The sequence below is a fragment of the Ammospiza caudacuta genome, chromosome 10, assembly GCF_027887145.1.
Source record: "Ammospiza caudacuta isolate bAmmCau1 chromosome 10, bAmmCau1.pri, whole genome shotgun sequence".
NCBI classification, from domain to species: Eukaryota; Metazoa; Chordata; class Aves; order Passeriformes; family Passerellidae; genus Ammospiza; species Ammospiza caudacuta.
The window spans coordinates 12,300,031-12,321,171 of NC_080602.1; the positions used below are offsets into that span (position 1 = coordinate 12,300,031).

Sequence of the window (21,141 nt, forward strand, 5' to 3'; positions counted from 1 at the left end):
ACAGCCATGCTCCAAGGGTGCTGGCTGACAGGGATCCATGGCTGCTGCCTGTGTACAGTTGCAGTGAGCTGCTTAGAGAGCAGGAGCTGTGTGGCTGAGTTTTCAGCACTGTAGCTGATTTATAATTCCACTTTTGAGATAAACCACTAGTTGAAGTTACTTGTAACAAAAGATTTTCTGGTGATTGCTGCTCGTAATAGAGGGACAGGGCTCCAAGCTGTTGCTAAAATTCCTTTATTAGGTGTTCTTGTGCATAGGGAGAATGTTGTTAGCTACACAGGGAATAAAAGTGATCTGTATTTCAATATGGATAATGCATTTTAATAGGCTAAGAGGAAAACAAAATACTTTATGTTACTTTCAGAGGCTTTTATAGGGCTGAAGAATCAGTGTTGTACAGTGTTTTATTGAATGTTACTTTCAGCTGATAAGCTTCAAATAGAGAGAAGCCCCTTAGGTCGTGTAGTACTGGCTACAAGTGTTCAGTAATCTTCAAATCAAATGGAGGATGCAATCCAGACTTGAAACATTTCATTTTAAGAAATAACAGTCATTCCTCTAGACTTTGTTTATTCTTAGGAATCTCTAATTGCTGACATTGAGCATTGGAGAATTTCAGTGATTTGCTCGTGGCTGAATTGTTTTGTTTTTAACAAATTAAGTTCTCTGTAGGAGCATGTTGTCCTGTGTGTGGGAGGTGGAATCACTTGGGTAAGATCCAGTTATCCCCAGTGATGAAAACAGAAGAAAATCTCTGAAGTTTCTGTGAAGGGAGCCACAGGGCCTCTTCACATGCATTATTGGAGCAGCTCTGAGGCTCGTGTATCTGCTCTGCCCTTGCCCAGCTAATGCACTCCCCAAACAGCTGTTTGGGGCATGTGGGCCTTGGGGGAAGGGTTCCCCTGCCTCCTGTAATGCTCCCCTGCCCACCCAGAGCCCAGCTGGGGCTTACAGCCACAGGATTTCCCCAGACACTTTTTCTCCAGTGATTTCCAACAGCATTATCATTAGGTCTCACAGTGGTTTTCTGATGTGGATGAGTGGTATGATACTGTATCTGTTTCATGGTTGATGCAATTTCCAAATTTAACTAAGTAAGCCCTCAGGGAGAAGGAAAATGCATTATTTTTCCATATAGTTCTTTAATCTTTCCTTTTCTGAATGCATAATTAAATGAGGTTAAATCATCTTATCTCATTTCCCTCATTAAACTTACTGTTACCCTCAATATTTTAATGAATTTTAAAAAATTGTCTTTCATGCTTGAGTGTCTTTAACAATATGGAATGTAGTCTGTTCTTGCTGTCTGAGCAATTCTGCTTGTGAATTCCCTGGTGCTTGTGGTAAAAAGTGAAATGAGTTATGCAAGTTTAGAGTGTGTATTAGAAATGGAATAGGTGCTTACAATTAAAATAATGTTATGACAGGATTTAGGACAAAGAACAATCTAGAACATGTGAACATCTCAGAAGCACTAATTTTTTTTTTTTCTCCTGCCATATTTGAAATCTGGTTGGTTTTTATTGTTATTACTATCATTATCATCTTTCTTGTATGAATTGCTCATGTCCATAGCTGTGAATAGATGTTCTCTGTAATGTACCTAAGACTGGAGACCTTGCAGCATGTCCAGCCCTCCCAGGCAGCTCTCCTGGTTGGGGCTCAGATGGGGCTGGAGTTTATTTATGTGGGGCTTTGGGCATGAAGTCACTAGCAAGTAAATTTTTTAGAGGGGCTGTGCATCTCCTGCGGTAGGACCCCCTGGAGCTTGCACACAGGTGCCTGCATTTCTGTTTGTGGTGTTTCCAGTGAGCTCCTTGGGCAGTTCTTCCAGATGGAGCAACTTCCCAAGAGCCTGGAGGCTGGGATGACAGATGGCTTGTCACATCCATGTAACACAAGAGCAGGCAGGGACAGCCAAGTTCACATGAAACTGGAGAATGATCAGGGCAGGCAAATGAATTATTCATTTACAAAGCTCTGGGAGTAATCAAACCCAGCATGTGATATGTAGCCTGTGGAGATGGCTACTGGGCTGTAAGAATTCCACACAGAGGGAAAAAACATGGAGGAAGATTGGTGCCTCACTGAGTGCTAACTTTGTCTCTCATTAGATGCGACTTAATGTCAATAAACATTTTAGCTTTGCAAACTCTTATTTAAAAACGTGCCTGGAAGTGACTGAACCCTGAACTGCTTGGTGAATTAAAATGAACAGAATCTTCTGGTGCACTGTAATTGTCAGGTGGCATGACACTGTTAAACTGACTCCAGGTAGGTCAGGAGTCTGAATACATCCATGAATTAAAAACTGCTTTGTCTTTAAAGAAGTCACCAAACAATATTCTTTCAAATGCAGGTATTTCTGGGTTAAAATGCTTGGTTGAGGCTTGGGTAATAAATATGAATCTGACAGTGAACAAATGCAAATTAAAAATTGAACATGTATGGCTTTTATGAAAAGATTTGTTCTTACTTTAGTAAGTATGGTTATGGTTTTCTATTTCTCTGAATAATTTTATTCTGATTCATTCTGTCATTTTAGACTACTAAGAAATATGCCACGAGACAAAGAACAACTAGGCAAGACAGGCAAGAATATTCTTTTTTGGTAGAATAAGCTTTAGTAGATATTAGTAAAAGATACTAGTATGATTGTTAAGATACATTTATATGATTAATATATCTTATTATCTAGATGTTAGTAAAATGATGTTTAGGTAGTAGATATAACAAAAGGGTATCTTCTGATCCTTTGAATGTAGAAAAGATGCTTTTATGTAAAAGGTAACTTCAATTTTCAGAACAAATAGCAGTGAAGTGTTTCAACAATCTTGTTTTGCAAAGACAAGCAGAAAGAATTGCAGCCCAAAGGTTGCTGCAGTAAAGCAGTGGCGTTTTTTTGGTTGATATTAGTAGTTCTGACCAATCTCTGCTCTTACTTGTCAGAGAAATTTCTTGGCCAGATTGTGTCCTAAGCCAGATACAGCAGAGTCTCTGTGGTCCCACTGGATACTAAAATGGATGGGGTGGGAGACAAGGTGCCTGGGCAGTCCTTGTCCCACAGGTGCAGAGCCAGGTGCTGCACAGGCTGGGAGCTTTCTGCAGTAAATCTGGTTGTGATTCCTGGGGAATTAAACCCTGTTCCCTGGGGAATGGCTGCAGTTGAGATTGTCCCTGAGAGGGCAATATGTTCCCATCACTAGGTCCTGTAGGTAATATTTTTTCTATATGAAGATGAAGAAATTAAAGAAGGCCAAAGTTGCCTACAGGGGTCAAGTGGGCAGTCTGTGGCAAAGGAAAATGTAATTGGTGTTTTTTTTGACTGCTGTTCTGGTCCGTGGGACACACTGAAATGTATGCAAATGCACATGAGGAGAAGGAACACAGGAAGGCTTTTTGCAGACTCTGGTACCAGCAGTGATCTGAAGAGATCAGCCGTATTCACTCAGACAGTTTGGGAATTTTGTTTACTTAAAAATACACAGTAATTTTTCTGGAATGAAACTGTCTCAACAGTAAAATACCAAATTATTTTTTTGCATCTATCATTGAGATTTGTGAACAGTTATATAGTTATGTAAAACCAGCTGTTGCATGAGCTGCTCAGCAAAGATAAATTCCAGTACAGTCCTGTCAAATTCCCTGGTAACTCAGGAGTTACACCAGCTGTTGGGCCAGGCTGCTGTGTTTCATCCTGAGATGTTAAAAGAACCTCACAGTTAAATAGCAGTGTTTGTAAAATGCTGGATGCCAAGGGCAGCAAAGGATAAACGTGCCATCAGTTCTGGTTTTGGCTCATTTCCAGTTTTCTGGTTACTGCTGCTGTTGGACAGCAGTTCAAGTGCACCTAAAGGCTGCTTAGTCCAGTTGATATGTTAAACCTTAACATTTGAGCTCCAGCTCTGGTCTTTATGCCTGAGCTATATGACTATCTTTGTTAGTAAAACCCTTAGAAATACCCAGAGGATTAATTGTTTAGACAAGTTGTATTCTAGATTATTACCCTCTGTAAAACAATGTTGGGATTTTTTGCATGTCTACTCCTCCAGGTAAAAATCATCTCCTACACCCTTTTCCTCTTTTCATGTGAACAATCTTGAAAGCAGCTTTTGCCAGGAATATATATACATAGTTAATTCTTGTGTTTTTTTGCAAGAATTTTTGTTCAGCAAATAGACAGGCCTGAGCTTACCTTTCACACTTGTGAATTGTACTGTCAGGCTTCAAAAAATATCTTACAGTTGTTTCAAGATGTGTGAGAAATTAAATGCTGCTCTTAATTGCTGGCCACAAAAATGTTACATATGGAGAAGGAGTTCACCGTGAAATCTGCTCACACCTAGGACCTGATGCTTCAGGCAGACAAATGTAACTTTAAATGGTTTTCAAGTACCTACCACCATCAGAAATATTGATCAGAAAGTTGTATGTAACAGCTGTACAGAAATCAAAGTAATTGAAGAAAACTGCTTTTCTATTTTCTCCTTCTGCTTGCAGTCCTATTCTAGCAATATTTTGCTATTTCCTGGAATCCAGGAAAAGCAGTTTTCTAGAAGCTGACACCAATTAGTATATTTTTGTTGCCAAAGTGAAACAAATAGAAAAAGAAGTAAAGAAAGCACTGGCAGAATAGTAAGGATAGTGAGCCACATTTCTGCTTTCCATGCTGAGTTGAGCTGTTTTGTCTGTACTCGCACTTCCACAAAAGGCCTCTAATGTTACTGTTGCTGCAGAGAAGAGCAGATGCTGTTTCTTTGTTGTGCTTTACCATCTCATGAAATAGCAAGGAAAAACATGGCAAGCTTAAGTACACCTTGCCATTTCCCAGAGCTTTTTGTGCCTGAGCTACTTCACTCTGCAGTAACAGAACGTGTCCCATGAATGGAGTTCAGTGTCTGTAATACCAAGAGCATTCCTTCAAGTAAAAGGCTTTGCTGAAGAGTATGTCATTGATTTTTTTGGTATTGATTTTTAAAGAGAACATTTTTCTCCACAACTTGTGTAATCCTGTAATAAAGCAGTTGTTTCTAGTGCTCCTGTTAGCAGTGTTCCTGTCTGAGAGGAGGGTGTTTTTCTCACGTAGATCGGAAGGACGCGGAGGGCTGGGAGACGGTTCAGCGTGGGAGGCCCGTTCGATCTCGCTCCACTGCTTCGGCAGCAAAAGCTCCTGCAGCTGCAGAATCACTGAAGTCCAGAGGTGACAGTGACAAGGAAAATGTCATTTCACCACCAGCAGAAGACAAGCATGGGAGCTCAGTCACTGGCAGTGCTGCATCTGAAAGCACAGAGCTGGTACAGAAGGATCCTTTGCATCACTCTGAGGATCTCCTTACTGAGAAGACTCAGGTCAGTCCATCATTTTGAGCTGTTTTCTAACCTTAAATCTTGCAACTTTACTTCAGAGCATTTTCTAAAGGTGGTGTTGGCTAGAGCTTTTGTGAACTTACCAGATCAGGAAAGGCTGTTCAAATAATGGTTATTGCAGTTACATTTATGGAAATGCAGTAGAATGTCAGCACAAGTAGACTAATTAAAATTATGATGCTGTGGACAGCTTTTCCATGTTTTCCAACCAGTCAGCATTCAACACATCTCATACATACATTTCAGGTAGAAAGATCCAACTTTTGCAAGGTAATGAGCACCTGAAAGAAGTGAAGTTATTTGCATCACTCACTGTTGTTCCCAGTTATTTCCTTAAAATTTGACTCTGACTTTAAAAATCAGTATGATCCATTTTGTTAATTTTGCAAATGCCTCTTGTTAGTTCCCAGCCTCGGAAGCCAATGGGAGCACTGGCACAGCATTGCAAGGGGATTCCTTAGAACCAGCTCCTGAGATGCCTCCAGTTCTCAGCAGCCCGGACTGCAGTTCAAAAATTCTGCAGATGAATGATGCTTCCCCCCAGAGCCCTGGCTGTGCAGACTTGCATCAAACAGAAAAAGCTAAATCTGAAACTGAAATGGATCCTGCAGATATTTCAAATGTGAGTGCTGCCAGATTGGTAAGAAACCTCATAAGATTTGTGAGTGAATAATCTAAACCTCAATTTTCTTGGTCTGTGTTGCACAGTGTTTTCTGTTAGCCTTATGTAAAAACTGTAGAGAAATCTATGAGGTACCTACTGAAGGAAAAATAAATAGTTGCACAGATTCTTTTCTTGTAAAATTCAATTCTGGTAAAGTTTGGGAACTTAAACTAGAAAGATAGAAGTGTGTTACTTGGAGTAGATAGATCTTTGCTCTCATTACTTATTTTAATAATGTTTGTGCTAATTTTTCATTTAAGTCACACTCTCATTAAAGTCTTACTTCAGTTTTGCTCATCATTCAAACTGGAAGCACGTGGGATATCAAAATTCTGTTAGAAACAGAGTCAGACCTCTGCCTTTTAAGTCTTGCTGAGCTGCTCTGCTGGGTCTTCCTTTACAACAAGCAATTTGGAGGAATGCCATTCTTAAAGCAAAAAGCATGAAGTCAGTTTTCTGTTTTTGTCTGGTTTCCCAGAAAGAGTGTGCTTTCCTGCCCGGAGAATTCTGCAGGTCTCAGGGTGTGTTTGCTTCACTGGGATTCTCTGAGTGGAGAGTTACAGTAATGTTACATAAAATCCAGGTTATACTTTCAGGTGCTTTGTTTTGTTTTGGATTTTTAGGGGTTTGTGTTCATTTTGGTTTGGTTTTGTTTTGTCAGAAACTAGATTAAAAATCTGATTTGCAGAAGTTTTCCTGTAAATCACTTTCCCCTTAACTTTTGCAAGCTGTAGTCCTGCTAGGTAATTTCCAAGCCATGTACCTGTTTGCTTTTAGAACAGATTTCAAGCATCTCACCCACTGACATTGTTTCAGATGCTCAGTTCTTAGCAGTTCAGGATGCTGCCAGGTTGGTGGGATCTGTGTCTCTTGGAAGCATTTTACTGCCCTAGATTAGCCTGCTTTAAGCCCCAGTTTGTGTATTGTGGTGCACTGTCTGATACTGGAGTGGGAGTGGTCTGGTTAATGCTGGACACTAGAGAAGGAAACACAATCAGCATATCCAGGCTTACATTTTTGCCCCATTCTTTTGTCATTCATGTTGGAAAACAAGTACAACCTGAGATTCCATTGTATTAACTATAGTGAAATTTCCAGATACGGCTCATGCAGATAATTTCCATCTTTAAATAATACTTTGGAGCACGGTTCCTTTTGTAGAGGTGACAGCATGGCATGCACTCACGTCTCAGAGTATGCCTTGCTTAGTCCCCAAGAGTAAGTATTTAAAGCAGTAATTGCAGGAGAACTGTCTTTGTGCTTTTAATGTCAGGGTTGGCAGAACAAGTTTTTAAATTAGGTGAATAATTAATTTCGTGTTCCATGTAGTTACTAAGTGAGTTAATAGTTGCTAACACTTTTTAGTGGGGTTTGTATTTTCAGCTACTTTCACAAAATATACCAGTAAAAAAACTGTAAGTAAAGAGAAGTTGAGCAAAATACCATACAATTCACATTAGCTATGTAGAATCCTCCTTTTTGTGCCTGCTACTGATTTTGGTTATTTTTCTGGTGTCATGTTTGCTCCAGTCCATGGCAGAAGTCCTGGCTAAGAAAGAGGAGTTAGCAGATCGGCTGGAGAAGGCCAATGAAGAAGCCATTGCCAGTGCTATTGCAGAGGAGGAGCAGTTAACCAGGGAGATTGAGGCAGAGGAGAACAATGACATTAACATCGAGACTGACAATGACAGTGACTTCTCTGTGAGTGTCCAGTTCATTGTACTGTGCCCTGGTAAAGCTGTGTTGTCAGTGGAGAATGAATATAGAATTTTTAGTGGTTTTTTTGGCATTGAAGTAACCTGTTTGACATGTGCCATGTAATAATTGTCCCATACTGAGGGATATTTTGTCTTACTAAACTCAGCAGCACTGTGCTGCTGTGTGATGCAGAGCCCTCTGAGCTTGCAGTCAGTGTCCTGCTGCTGATTTCTGGGTGCAAAACAGGGGGAGCTGAGACTTGTTACATTCATTGCTACTGTGGAAGAGTAGACGAAGCAGAAGTCTTCATTTTTACTGTCAGACTGGGAACAGCACTGACCTTTGGGGAGGCCAGTTCTGTTTGGAAACATTGCTGAATATTGCTGAGTTGGCACTGTTTAATGTGTGTGTGCACCTGTGAGTTAAAGTTTGTTTTTACTCTGGTTCATGTTAAATTTCAGGCTAATATGGGCAATGGAAGCATATCCTTCTGTGGTTTGTCTATGGACTGGAATGATGTTCTGGCAGATTATGAAGGTAAATTTTTGTATATTACTGTGCTTACATGGAAATCTAAAATTTAGAAAAATCCCTTTTTTATTCATGGCCAGTTAAGGTTTCAGAAGTTTGCCCAACACATTCCAAGTAATGTTATCTTCTCTGCTGTTTCCTGAGGAAAGATGGCCTTTGTGTTCAGACTGTGTCTCATTGTTCTTCAGTTCTCTTTCTGCTTCTCTCTATTAGAATTTTATGGTTTTTAATCCAGATTTATATTATCATCTGGATCAAAGTGCAATAAAATCATTAAGCATTAAAAAAGGACACATATTAAAGATGCTTCAGTCTGTGTTTGCACCTAGGCCCAAGAAAACCCATCTGAGAGAGAACTAGAGAGAGTAATCCTTTGTTACTGGCATTTCTTGTGTGTTTAAATTATCCCCACTGTGGTGGTGTTCAGAGGGGTCCCAGGACAAGGGAAGAGATGAGGATCTGACTCTGTGTTTCAGAAGGCTGATTTATTATTTTACGATATATAGTATATTAAAACTATACTGAAAGAATAGAAGAAAGGATTTCATCGGAAGGCTAGCAAGGAAAGGAAAAGAATGGAATTATAATAAAATCTTGTGACTGACCAGAGAGTCTGAGACAGCCAGACTGTGATTGGCCATTAATTAAGAACAACCACATGAGACCAATCCCAGATGCACCTGTTGCATTCCACAGCAGCAGATAACCATTGTTTACATTTTATTCCTGAGGCCTCTCAGCTTCTCAGGAGAAAAAAATCTTAGCAAAACAATTTTTCATAAAACATGTCTGTGACACCCCCCTGCCTTTGTTTTCACCTGTGCAGCTCGTGAGTCGTGGCGCCAGAGCAACTCGTGGGGAGACCGAGTGGAGGAGGAGCCCGCGCGCCCCCCCGGGCACGGCATCCACATGCACGAGAAACTCTCCTCACCCTCACGCAAGAGGTGCTGCCCTGGCTGCTGCCTGGCTCAGCCAGGGAAAACAGGCAGCCCAACTCATGGCTGCTGGAAACTCTCCACAAATCTGCTCTCTTGGAGTCTCTGGGTGGAAAGTGCTACAGAAATCTGTATTTTTTCATGAATAGGCTCGTACTTCATTGTCCACTAACTAAAGTCTAGAAGAACAGTATTCACATTTACGGGAAATAATTGCCCTCCAGTGGCCTGTTTGTTTTCTCTTAGTGAAATGGCATAGAAATGTTTGCTACGCTGTCAGTTAATATTGTCTAACTTGATTTTATTCTTCTTTGGTTTTATTAAAAGAACAATAGCAGAATCCAAAAAGAAGCATGAGGAGAAACAAATGAAAGCTCAACAGCTGAGAGAAAAGTTACGTGAAGAAAAGACACTGAAGCTTCAGAAATTAATGGAGAGGGTAAGCTTTCTGTGATATAAAGGGCTGCTCTGCTGCCTTGCAGGAAAGGTTTTTTTTCCACATAGTAGACATATTAGAGATTCAAACTAGTGGTGAAATGAAGTTGTCATCTGCATCTGAGTTTACATAGTTTTCACAGCTGACTTGTGCATCACAGCAAGTGAAGAAAGCATTATTTCAAATCATGAACTTCTTGACTATTTTATAGGAGACAATCTCAGATTCAGGGAGGGTATGACAGGAGGAGAAATGTGTTGCATGTATTCAACAGAAATGGTAAAACTCACCAAACTGAAGCAGTGTACTTGGAGTTAAACTTAAGGCAGGCTTTGTGTAGGGCATGAAAATACTTTATTACTGTGAAGAAAGCTTCAAGGATTAGAAGATTCAGGCCCTGTTGTCAGATATTGTGTTAGTAATGAATTGACTCCTTATGTGTAGGAGAAAGATGTGAGGAAATGGAAAGAAGAATTGTTGGATCAAAGGCGCAGGATGATGGAGGAGAAGTTACTCCATGCAGAATTCAAACGTGAAGTGCAGCTACAAGCAATTGTGAAAAAAGCACAAGAGGAAGAAGCTAAGGTGAGTGACTTTGTTTTCAAAGGAACTATTTAATAGTTATGCTCTTGTAAATGTTGTACTCAGAGTGCTTTGAAGTAGTTTGTGAAGGACAGTGCAGTTTAGACACGAATCCTGTGAGCCATGAAGCAGATAAATGCTGATGTCTAAATGGTGCACTTTTCTCTAATACAACTTAAAATTAATTAGCTGTTGTTAGACATCATGGTGGGTTGGTGTGGGAGAAAAGATGGGTTGAAAGAAAGAGCTGATCATTATCTTGCTGCTTTTGTTCCTCACAGAGTGTGGCAGCATTTTTGGTGATACCTAGTCCTGGAAGGACTGGAAGATCTGATGATCAATTCTCTGCTTTTCCAGCTCCATGGGGGAGCTCGTTTTTCTTCTCATTTATTAAAAAGCCTTTCCAGATCCAGCATTCTGTGTCCTTGAACAGTAGTTGTGTTGCTGTGTTTTGTACCACTGATGTTGTTGAGCAGCTGGGAATAGACAGAGACCTGTAGTTAGTATGTGGCAGCTATTCTAAATTAAGTATATTTAGTGCTCTTCTGACTTAATACATAATGCCATAAGGCAGTCACTAGAGGGATGCTTTTTGGTTTGCTTCCTTCATACTACTTTGCTGAAATTTTTAGTGGTTTAACTCCAGCTAGCAGCTAAGCACCACACAACCACACACTTATTCTGCCTCCTGTCCCATGGGATTGGTGGGGGAAGAGAGAATCAGAAGTGTAAAGGTAAGAAATCTCATGGGTTGATACAGAAACAGTTTAATAACTGGATGGGAAAAAATCAGTTCAAAGAAAAAGGAATATAAAAAAGAGAGGGATAAATGATAAAGAAGGACAAGTGATGCCAAAAGAAACAACTGCCAGTCCCTGAGCAGTGGCCCCACACCAACCTCTCCCCAGTTTTGTTGCTGTGCTGATGTCCTGTGGTCTCAGATATCCTTTTGGTCCCTTGGCCTTGATACTGTGCAAGCCCTGCTCAACAGTAATTAAAATATCCCTGTGTTGTCAGCACAGTTTCCAGCACAAATCCAAAACATAGTCTCATCCTAGCTACTGCAAAGAGAATTAACTCTATCCCAGCCAAAAGCAGCATAACAGAAATGAAGTATTTTATTTTAAAGTCTGTTTTTCCCAAGTGAAGATACATGAAACTGTTTCATTATATGATGAGCATCTGTCTCAGCTGTGATTGATGCAGCTGTTCATTTGTGTTTCAAGATAAGCACAACAAAACTGATTGCACTTTTTTACTTGGTTGCTGTTTCTCTCTTGGATTAAAAGGATTTCTAGACTACCTAATTCAGTCTGCCATACATTGATTACTATTCCATTACACCAGTGTGACTTCTGTAATTGTGCTAACTAAATCACACTTGCCATAGTTCCCCAGATAAGCAGATGTTTCAAATATTGTGTGTTTAACTGTGTGGGATCTGCTGGCTCATGAGGTTCTTGTTTTCTGGAAATCAAGGTTAATTGGGCCAGAAGGCTTTAGAGAAATAGCTGCTGGGTAGGATAGCTGCAGACCATGGTAACTGTTGCTGCCCAGTTGGTTATCTAAATACCCAGTGCTTGCTTGTTTACTGACCTGTAAAAGCCATCCTGTAAATGGATTCTAGTCAGTAAACAAAGTTACAAACATAATCCTACCACTCTTTTTCATGATCTGTTTTTGTCTGACCATATGTGTTCTCTTTACCTGTTTTATTTAGTGTACACATTGAAGTTCTTTTTAGCTGACCTTTTCTTACTATTTTTTTGTTCTTATGTACTGCACTGTCCTGTGGTTGAAAAACATAATACATGTTCATGAAACAGGCTATATGGATAAGAAATATTAGACCATGAGCCTGTTTGGTTTTTTCTTATTATTCACACTATGTATACTTACACTTTTTTGATCAGTAAGTTCACATGTATTTAAAGTTAGCTCAAAAGCCCCGTTGGATTCTACTAGCACTTGTGTATTTTACTGATTAATCTATCTGGGTTTTAATATTACACATTTATTACAGTGAAGAAAGCTTCAAGGATTAGAAGATTCAGGCCCTGTTGACTGAGAGAATGGACTGATGAAGTCTCGATGCTAACAGAATTGAGAGAAATTTTCTGTATTTTACCCAAAGTTTCTTGTTTCTCTGATACAATTCAAATTTTCTTTTTATAATCCATGGGCTGTCTTGGTTAAAACAAACAAAACAGTAAAAAATCATTACAAAGCCTAAAGACGTATTCTCAAGTTTTCCAACTCATTCTGGAGAAATGTCCCTCCAGTTTACTACTTATAGTTTACAGTTTAATTATCAAGTGAATAGTTAACAAATGGATGAAATTCCCCAAGATGAAACCTATTTCAACTTTTGGGGTGTTTTCTGACCCTTTCTGCTTGTTTTCAGGTCAATGAAATTGCTTTTATAAACACCCTGGAGGCTCAGAACAAGCGGCACGACGTGCTGAACAAGCTGAAGGAGTACGAGCAGCGCCTGAACGAGCTGCAGGAGGAGCGGCAGCGCAGGCAGGAGGAGAAGCAGGCACGGGACGAGGCAGTGCAGGTAGGACAGGTCTGGAGCTGCAGGGCACAGTGAAATACAGCTCTGTGTTTCACTTTGGCTCTGCAGACATTCAAGTACAGCTTCTCCTAATTCCTGTGTGTTTCATGAGTAAAAAATTCGCTTTTCCCTGGCTAGGAGCGCAAGAGAGCCCTGGAAGCGGAGCGGCAGGCCCGGGTGGAGGAGCTGCTGATGAAGAGGAAGGAGCAGGAGGCACGGATTGAGCAGCAGAGGCAGGAGAAGGAAAAGGCACGAGAAGATGCAGCACGGGAGAGAGCCAGGTAACTTTGCAATTGTTTCTTTGGTTCCCTTCACCATTGTCCTCCCCAGAAACTGCACCTTCTCTGCAACAGCAATACCTTCCTGGGGTGTCAGGCTTAGGATTTTAAAAAGTATCTTTAATAAGGATGCTTGATAAATGGCTTGAAAGAAGAAATCAGGTCAGTCATCATAAATTCTGCATTATGTTTTTGTATTCCTTACATACATGCACAATATAAGTTGTAAGACTGTATTTTATTATATTCATCTTAGTTTTATTGCAGACAAGACCTTGTAAGAATTTGCCTTTTTCATATTTCACCTTAGTTTTCAAAGGAAACAAGATTTATGTACCCATGTTCTCCATTTCCTCCGCTCTCCAGAAACTTTTGGGCTTACTGGCATCAATTTGATTTCACATTGTTGTAGACACCAAAGATTGCATTTGTGAAGCACACAGCCAGGAAATCATGCTTCATTGATTCTGCTGCCTGTGAACTACTTGGTTTATAGTTTTGCCCATAATTAAAAGTTCATAAAGGGGACTTCACACGGGCTCTTCTCTCTCTTCCTTTTTAGGTGCAGGGAGAATGAATGTTCGTGTGCAAGACAGGTTTACTTTCCAATCTGATGCAGTCTGATAATTTCTACTTGTTTGATTTACCAAATTCTCTTTGTATTCACCTCCTATTTCTCCCTCTTTTCCTGCAGTTCCCCTGCTGCAAGCATTCCTTAAAACCTTGGTAAAAGTTAAGGTCTTTTCTATGATGGGTGTTTACTAATGGTTCTTGATACATTTTTAATGTCATGGCTTGTTTTCTTCAAAATTGTCACAAAGAGGATTTTTTCCCCTAAGTAAAATATTCAGAAATGTATTGACCAGCTTTCATCTTCTGAAATCCTGAGCAACATCATAAAGAGATTCAGCTTTCCATTAAAAGTGTAATGAATTCTGGGCAGGCTCTGTAGCCTTTGCTGGGACTTGATGGAGCTTTCCTCAGTGTATTGAGCCAAAATCACCTGAGGTTGAGTGGGTTGCAAGGGATCCTTCAGGATCTTACGCTCATTTACAAATACTTAGGAAGATTAGGACTAATGGAGAATTTGGTTATGCTGTTTTGGGAAGATAGACCCTGCATGTGTAAGGCTTCTACATCTTTCTGAAATTTGAAGAAACCCTCAAAGTAAGCAAATGGCTGATAGTTGCCCTACTGACATCTTTGTCTTTTAAGGCTTTCCACAGTTAGATCCTGTTGAAAATCTTCGAGCAGAAAATTCCTTGCTCTTTGAGTTTAATCAGTGTTAAATCTGCCCCATCCATCTGTTACACCCCATTAATTTCCTTATGACTTGTAAGGAGAAGCAGTTTCCATTTGCCTTCTGTTGCTATTGTGTCAGCAAATCTCTGCTTGTTGCTCTTACACTCAATTTTTAACCCTTTGTACTTAAAATTGCAGTACCGCGCTTGCACTTGTTTTTCTTTTGTTTTCTTTGCCCAGATACTGATGACATGAGAGATTTTTTTTCTTTTTTTCTATTCCTTTTTTTTTTTAAATACTTTTGGGAAAGAGTAGGAAGGAATGCATGTGGTGCCTTACACTGTGGTGATTCTGCTCTGTCAGTCATTACATCCCCTAATAACAGTTCTGAGGTTTCTCTGCCATAGCAGAGTGAGGGGAGGACTCAGGGTCCTGGGTTAGGAGCTCAGGGAGGGATGAGCTTGACAGGAATCTGGCTGTCCTGTCCCTTCTGTCCTGGATTGTAGAATGATTTGGTGGAACCTTGGAGATACCACTTGGTGTTTTGTTGGGTTTTTTCCTGCAGCTAGGATTTGGCTTGTATCCTGAAGATTTAATACTGGCTGGAATGAGTGATTTTTGCAATATCTGCTTAAAGTTCCTTCAGTATAAGTTTTACCATGTGCATCTGGGGGTGATTAAAACATCTGTATGAATGGAATAGTGTACTTAAAACTGACTTCAAAAGCCCCTCTGCCTTTAACTTGTTTCCAGTAAAGCTTTAGTTGTAATTTGAAAGTATTATATGTTCCAGAGAGTTGAAATCCACAATACAGTAATTGTTGTTCTTGTCAATAGAAATCATAAAACTGTATAAACCACATAGAATGTATATCCTAACCATGGAAAAAGAATGCTTTTCAGAAAGGCTTGTGCAGGAGTTGTGTTGATGCTCTATAAATGGAAACTTGAAAATTTTGTTTCAAAGACAAAACATTATTAGCCCAAAGTGTGAAATGGTGATAATCTGTTGTAGTTTGTAGCATTAAGCAAATATGTAAAAATGCAGACTGAAAGAAACAACTCAAATTAGCTTGTGGTTCAGGTTTCCCTTCTGTACCTCAGGGATGATAACACATAAAGTACCTAATGCTTCTCATTCATAATCTCCTCCCCACCCTTCCCACACCCACAGTGATTGGAAGAGTTCACTTTTTCTCTCTGAAAGAACAATTTTTAGTGTTTATCATTTGATTTACTTCCTGTGCTGTCTTCTTTCCTATCCACTTTTATATTTCCTGTGGCTTTTTGTTTTAAAAATGTTACTTCTGCATTTATGGAGCTGATCTTGTTTCTTTCTGTCAGATTTCTGTTTAAAAAGCCAGACAAACAGGAATCCACACATGACAAAATCCATTGCTGTTTGGATAATAGTCCTTATGTCAGGCTCTCTAGTTTTGGCACTCAGGCTCCTTTAATTTTGGAATGCTTTTTGAAAAGATGGCTGATGGCTTTGGTTCATTCCTGCATAGCTCAGTTTTACCCAGAGCCTTCATTATGTCTTTGGCACTTTAGAGCTGCCAGGCTTCTCTCCCATCACATTTTACAAATTTTGTTTGTATAAACAGCACGAGTAGCTGACTTTCTTCCCCTTTAGGATTTAGTTGCTCCCTTGGCTTACTGACTACTGGAAAGTTGTTCTTGATGAAACTTCTGCCTGTGGGTTTTTGCTTAATGGTCATGGTTACAAGTCAAGTTACACCCCTTGTTCTTTTCTTAGAAAAAAAAAAAATCTCAATCTGTTCAACAGGGTGATGCTGTTGGTCAGAGTTTTCTCTGGGAGTTTCTATATTTAAATTTGTACCAATTTATAGAGCACTGCCCTGAGTGTTGCAAAGGGGGCTTTTCACAGTGTCATCTGCTCTTCCTCATTGATTCAGTGGCTGCAGCCCTTGGCTGAAGAATGCAAGTGGTGACAAGGTATCACAGTCATCACTCTTTTGTGGCATCTTCTTGGCTATCACTGCTCTGGTTGGGACTGAGCTGTGATCCTGGTTCTGCTGCAAAGATTCAAGTGTTATTAAGTCTTTCAAATGAAAACATCCACATTCTCTAAGTTGTTTTTTGTTGTTTTTCTTTTCTACTGAATCATGTTCAATTTCATGTTTGGGTTTTCTTGTTCTGCATTCCAGCCATAAATGTGTCAGTATTACTCATGCTTTACTCTGATACAAATTCTCCCTGTACTTACTATCCTTTGGTTAGAGATCGAGAAGAGAGGTTGGCAGCTCTTACTGCAGCTCAGCAAGAAGCCATGGAAGAACTGCAGAAGAAGATTCAACTGAAGGTATAAAAAGATACATTAGTTGAAAAATACATCAATATTTCTTTGCACAGTTCAATTCCATTTGCTGTCATTCAATGTATTTTCTCTTCATTGCTTTGTTTATTTTCCATTCAGCATGATGAAAGTATTAGAAGGCACATGGAACAAATTGAACAGAGAAAAGAGAAAGCAGCTGAACTCAGTAGTGGAAGGCATGCTAATACTGACTATGCACCAAAGCTCACCCCCTATGAGCGAAAGAAGCAGTGCTCATTGTGCAATGTCATGGTGAGTTGGGCAGAGGGGACACTGCTGGAATTGCAGGACAAACCCAAGGCATGAAGCTACAAGTTCTGCTTCACTCACTTGCACATTTACTGTATCCCTGCTCTGCTTTTGTAAAAAGTACATCTTATTCTTCTGTCCATGAGTCAGGTGGGTTAGGGAAGATTTCAAAGAGCTGTAGAGTTGTGGGTAGAATGGAGACTCTGGGCAGTGTTCAGTTATTGGCTGTCTGCTGAGAGAAGCAAGAACTCAGGAGCATCAGATGGAAGGAGGTAAAGATAGATTAAAGCAAAGTAAAGAATGTGATTCTTTACATAGCAGGCAGCTGAGCTGGAACACCTTGTTGTGAGATGCTATGGGTATTTGCATTCCCTGTGAGTTCAGGGGCTGATTGGTTAAGTGTAGTTGGACTGAAATTCACAGAGAAACCACATCAAGCTCAAGAAGTTCTTGAATTGAGTTTGGTTGGGCGCTTGAAAGTGTTGGACAGGAAAAGGAGTGTTCTCTTTGTCTCCTCTCTCCCTTTGGTGTCTGATTTTTTGGTCTCTGTTGGAAGCCAAGGACATTGCTTGGCAGTGTCCCAACCTCAGCTGGGGCTCTCTGCCTGTGCTGCCCTCCCTGTCCCAGGAATGGTGGGGGAGAGAAGCCACACAGCCACTGGGCCAGAGCTGGGAGATCTCCTGCTGATAACTCTGTCACTGCTTTGCAGAGTCTGTGCATTATCAGAGTCCTACATGCCACTGAGCATTATTTCTCTGTAATTGCTGCATTAGGCGAGATTGCATGGGATCACCTCAGGCAGTGCTGGAACAGAAACTCGGGCTCAGCAGGCTGGAGTCTAGTGTATTCACTGAGCTTGCATTTCAGGATGAAACTCCAATATATAAAATTAGATTGAAGTGAAAATGAAAGCAGAGCCTAACATATTTATTTATCTATTATTACACTGCTGGCTAGCAAATCATTCTGTAATTTACTGTTAACTCTTGCATAAAAGATGTTTATATAAATTAGCTTGAGGAGTAAAGGAGTAAAGTACTGTACTTGAATTTCTGAATACACCCCTGACAAATTGGCGTGTTTTATATTATGTTTAAAGTGCTGTTATTTAAATATTATTGAATTTGCAAAGGAAAAATAACTATTAAATTATTATCATTACAGATTTCATCAGAAGTGTATCTTTTCAGCCACATTAAAGGGAAAAAGCACCAACAAGCTGTGAGAGAAAACAGTAGCATACAAGGACGAGAGCTTTCAGATGAAGAAGTGGTGAGTTTTCTGCTATTTTATCTGTATTACTACTTTTAAATGCCATTCAGCTCAGTAGGCTATGCAAGTCTTGGAAAAGGAGTTGAACAAAAGTGTTTCTGTTAGCTTGGGGATCAAGGCAGACTACCAATGAAAAGCAGTGAAAGAAACAGTGCATTGACATACTGCAGGCAATTGCCATTTGAAGTTGATTGTTTATGAAATTGCTTTTCAATTAATCTAAGGCATTTTTCATGTCACTACATTTATCTTTTCATCCTAAAAATCGTATACATTACAGTTGACACCATCCTGCTATTTTCTTTGTTCCTTCTTGTTGCTGAAAATCTCTTAGTCCTTTTCTAGGTGAGCAGGTGTGCTATCCTGTGCATCAAGGTCCATAATGCTGAAAACTGTAGTGCTAAATTACTTCAAAATGTAAGATTTGAAACGTTTTGGAAGTATTAATGTTGCTAAGAGGAGTAATAGTTTTTCAGTAGCTTCTTTAGAAGAGTTGGCATGTAGAGTGATTTTGAGGAAGCACTGAGGATTTTATGCTTTACCAAGAGGCTCCTCCTCTGTAGAAAGGGCATCTGCATAGTTGTCTCATGTAATTTTTTGTTGCTGCTGCCAGAATTCAACTACAGGATTAAGTCAAGGGCTTTTTAATGAGAATTTGGGTTCTGCCACATCCAAAAAATTTATTAATGCCCCTCTGTTATATCTGTCAGGTTTTAGGAGGAAATAGTGTGCAAGCCAGTTCTTCAGCCCCGATTCAGATTGAACTTGTATTTGGAAATCTGTTTCTAGCCAGGCTGATTCAGATGGCACTGTCCAGTAGTTCTGATTTTTCACTTTATTTCACATGTCTTTTACTATTTTTATTTACTGAAATCTTCTCTTCATTTTCAACTTCTTACATCTCATTGTAACATGTTTTCCTTTTTAAAAAGCTTTGGAGAGTTTAGGTCTCTGAAGTACTGGAATGCACAGAGGTGATTATCACTGAAAAAGCAGAAAAAGATAACTGGAGAGGCACAGTAGTCTGGAGGAATAAATATTTGTGGAGTTGCACTTTCCTGCCCCTTCCCAGCTATAGTGAAAGTACCTAAACTGATTTCTCAGTTTCTTTCTTCCTCTTGGACAGTGGTTAGTGGGAGTTGTGTGGTTTTGTATTTGGATTTTAGGTACCAGACTTGCTGGTGTATATATGTGAGAAATTTCCATACTGCACCTGTTTGCCTGGAGATACCAGCAGTGAGCTTTCCCAGAATCTGTCCTGTTGTGGGCACTCCCAGGTATGGATTGACCTTTTCTGGGATCTCTCTGGCCTTTGCTGGTACCTGTCTGGCCACTGTAGTGTGGTTCTTGCTGGGCAGCTGGCTCAGAGGAGTCTGGAGGAACACTGGACTGGATTTCCTTGTGACTGGGCATTCCACACTCTCCACATCTCATTGGGTAGCTGAACAATTCCAGTTTCTGGAGAACAGTCAGGTACTGACAGCTGCCTTTGCACCCAGCTGGGGAAACAGAAGTTCCACTAGAGGGCACAAAGATCCTGATTTTTGTGCCTAAATCCAGGGTTTCTCAGCAAAACATTTTGATGAGCATTTAAGAATGAAGGTTAAATGTATGTATTTCTTGAATAATGCATAGTGCAAGAGAGAAAGGAGAGAACAATTCTAACTGAATGAACAGCTTGAGAGTTACTACAGCAGATTCCAGTATCCTTCATCAGGATGGTGCATAGTATTTGGCATACTGGCAATGTATGGATGCCTCCATTCTTAGGTATTTTATATATTATTCATGGCTAAATTTCACTTAGTTCAAGTATAAAATTCTGAGCTATATTATTGTAACCTGAAATTTTCCAGGTCTGAGGCCTTCTCTGCTTTTTATTACCTTTTTTTTTTTTTTTTCTGTTGAAAGAGCAGTAGTAAGATGCTCCTTATAGATCTGGCAGTGTGGAGGAGGAAAGCAGTTTTACTAACCAGAGCAATCTGCTTGGGAATCCCTTTATTCAGCAAGCATAGTTAATGCCAACATCACAACTAAAGCATTCAGTAACTCCTCAAGTTTTAAAATACTTGAGAAAAAAATTCCCAAGTTTTATACAGAAGTGAACCCATACTCCAGGGAGCTTTGTAATAGTCACAGTTACTTGTTTATCACTCATTTCAATTTTTCAGTCAGTGAAGGTAACTCTAGTGAGAACACACTTGTGCTACTTAAAATTATTACTTGTCATCTGTGATGTCTTTAGATTATATATGTCTTGTGTATGACCCTTCTTCTTTGACATAAAACATTTTATTTATATCACCTTTGACCTAATAAAATTTCACCTTTAACCTTATGCACTTGACACCTCAGATAACTTACTCTTGATCTTTGACTCATTTTGTGTTCAGCCTCTTCAGTATATTAGGTAGCTGCCTGAAAGAAAGCTTTTATAAAATTTTAATCTGATAATAGAATTTCTTTACTATTACTTGGGAAATCACAAGATTTGAAATACTTTAATTTTGTCCATATTGGTACCTCAGATTTAGGTGTGTCCTCAAGGCTTTGGAAGCTGATTGAAGCAAATGATTGTATAATTTTTCTTCACACAGTAAGGATTTTTCTTGGTTAATTTGACTGTAAGCAAAAAGTTAAAAACTTCTTAATGGTCATGGACACTGATTCCTCTGGGCCAGTTGGGTGGTAGGAGTTGATCTTGCCAGAAATAAAAAGAAGCTGCTGTATTCTAGGGGTTTTCTCTTTGCTGTAATGTCTATAAATTCTGTAATTTTAGAGACATTTTCAGAAGTAAAAGCAGACTTCATGTTGGAGCAATGTCCCCCTGGTTTGGCATTAAGTGCTTATTGTGCTTAATTCCAGCATGTCTGGTGCAGAGGCTGACAACTGGGATTACACTGTCAGGAAGGTGAATTCATTTGTGGATGTGAAAAGAAAATAGTTTTGCTGTGAATGAAGATACAAAATAGAAAAAAGCATGGAGTTC

The 21,141-nt window shown here is 39.7% G+C and overlaps 1 protein-coding gene across 1 annotated transcript in view; it reads left to right on the top strand.

Annotated features, from left to right (window-relative positions):
* Positions 1 to 21,141, top strand: part of SCAPER (S-phase cyclin A associated protein in the ER) — a 136,337-nt gene that overhangs the window by 25,849 nt on the left and 89,347 nt on the right. Inside the window, exons 9-20 of the mRNA XM_058811238.1 lie at positions 5,087 to 5,349; positions 5,771 to 5,989; positions 7,562 to 7,732; positions 8,191 to 8,266; positions 9,087 to 9,204; positions 9,523 to 9,634; positions 10,076 to 10,216; positions 12,618 to 12,773; positions 12,909 to 13,051; positions 16,535 to 16,616; positions 16,731 to 16,883; positions 18,045 to 18,152. Of these exons, the coding sequence (XP_058667221.1) occupies positions 5,087 to 5,349; positions 5,771 to 5,989; positions 7,562 to 7,732; positions 8,191 to 8,266; positions 9,087 to 9,204; positions 9,523 to 9,634; positions 10,076 to 10,216; positions 12,618 to 12,773; positions 12,909 to 13,051; positions 16,535 to 16,616; positions 16,731 to 16,883; positions 18,045 to 18,152 (1,742 nt within the window). The remainder of the gene's footprint in view (positions 1 to 5,086; positions 5,350 to 5,770; positions 5,990 to 7,561; positions 7,733 to 8,190; positions 8,267 to 9,086; positions 9,205 to 9,522; positions 9,635 to 10,075; positions 10,217 to 12,617; positions 12,774 to 12,908; positions 13,052 to 16,534; positions 16,617 to 16,730; positions 16,884 to 18,044; positions 18,153 to 21,141) is intronic.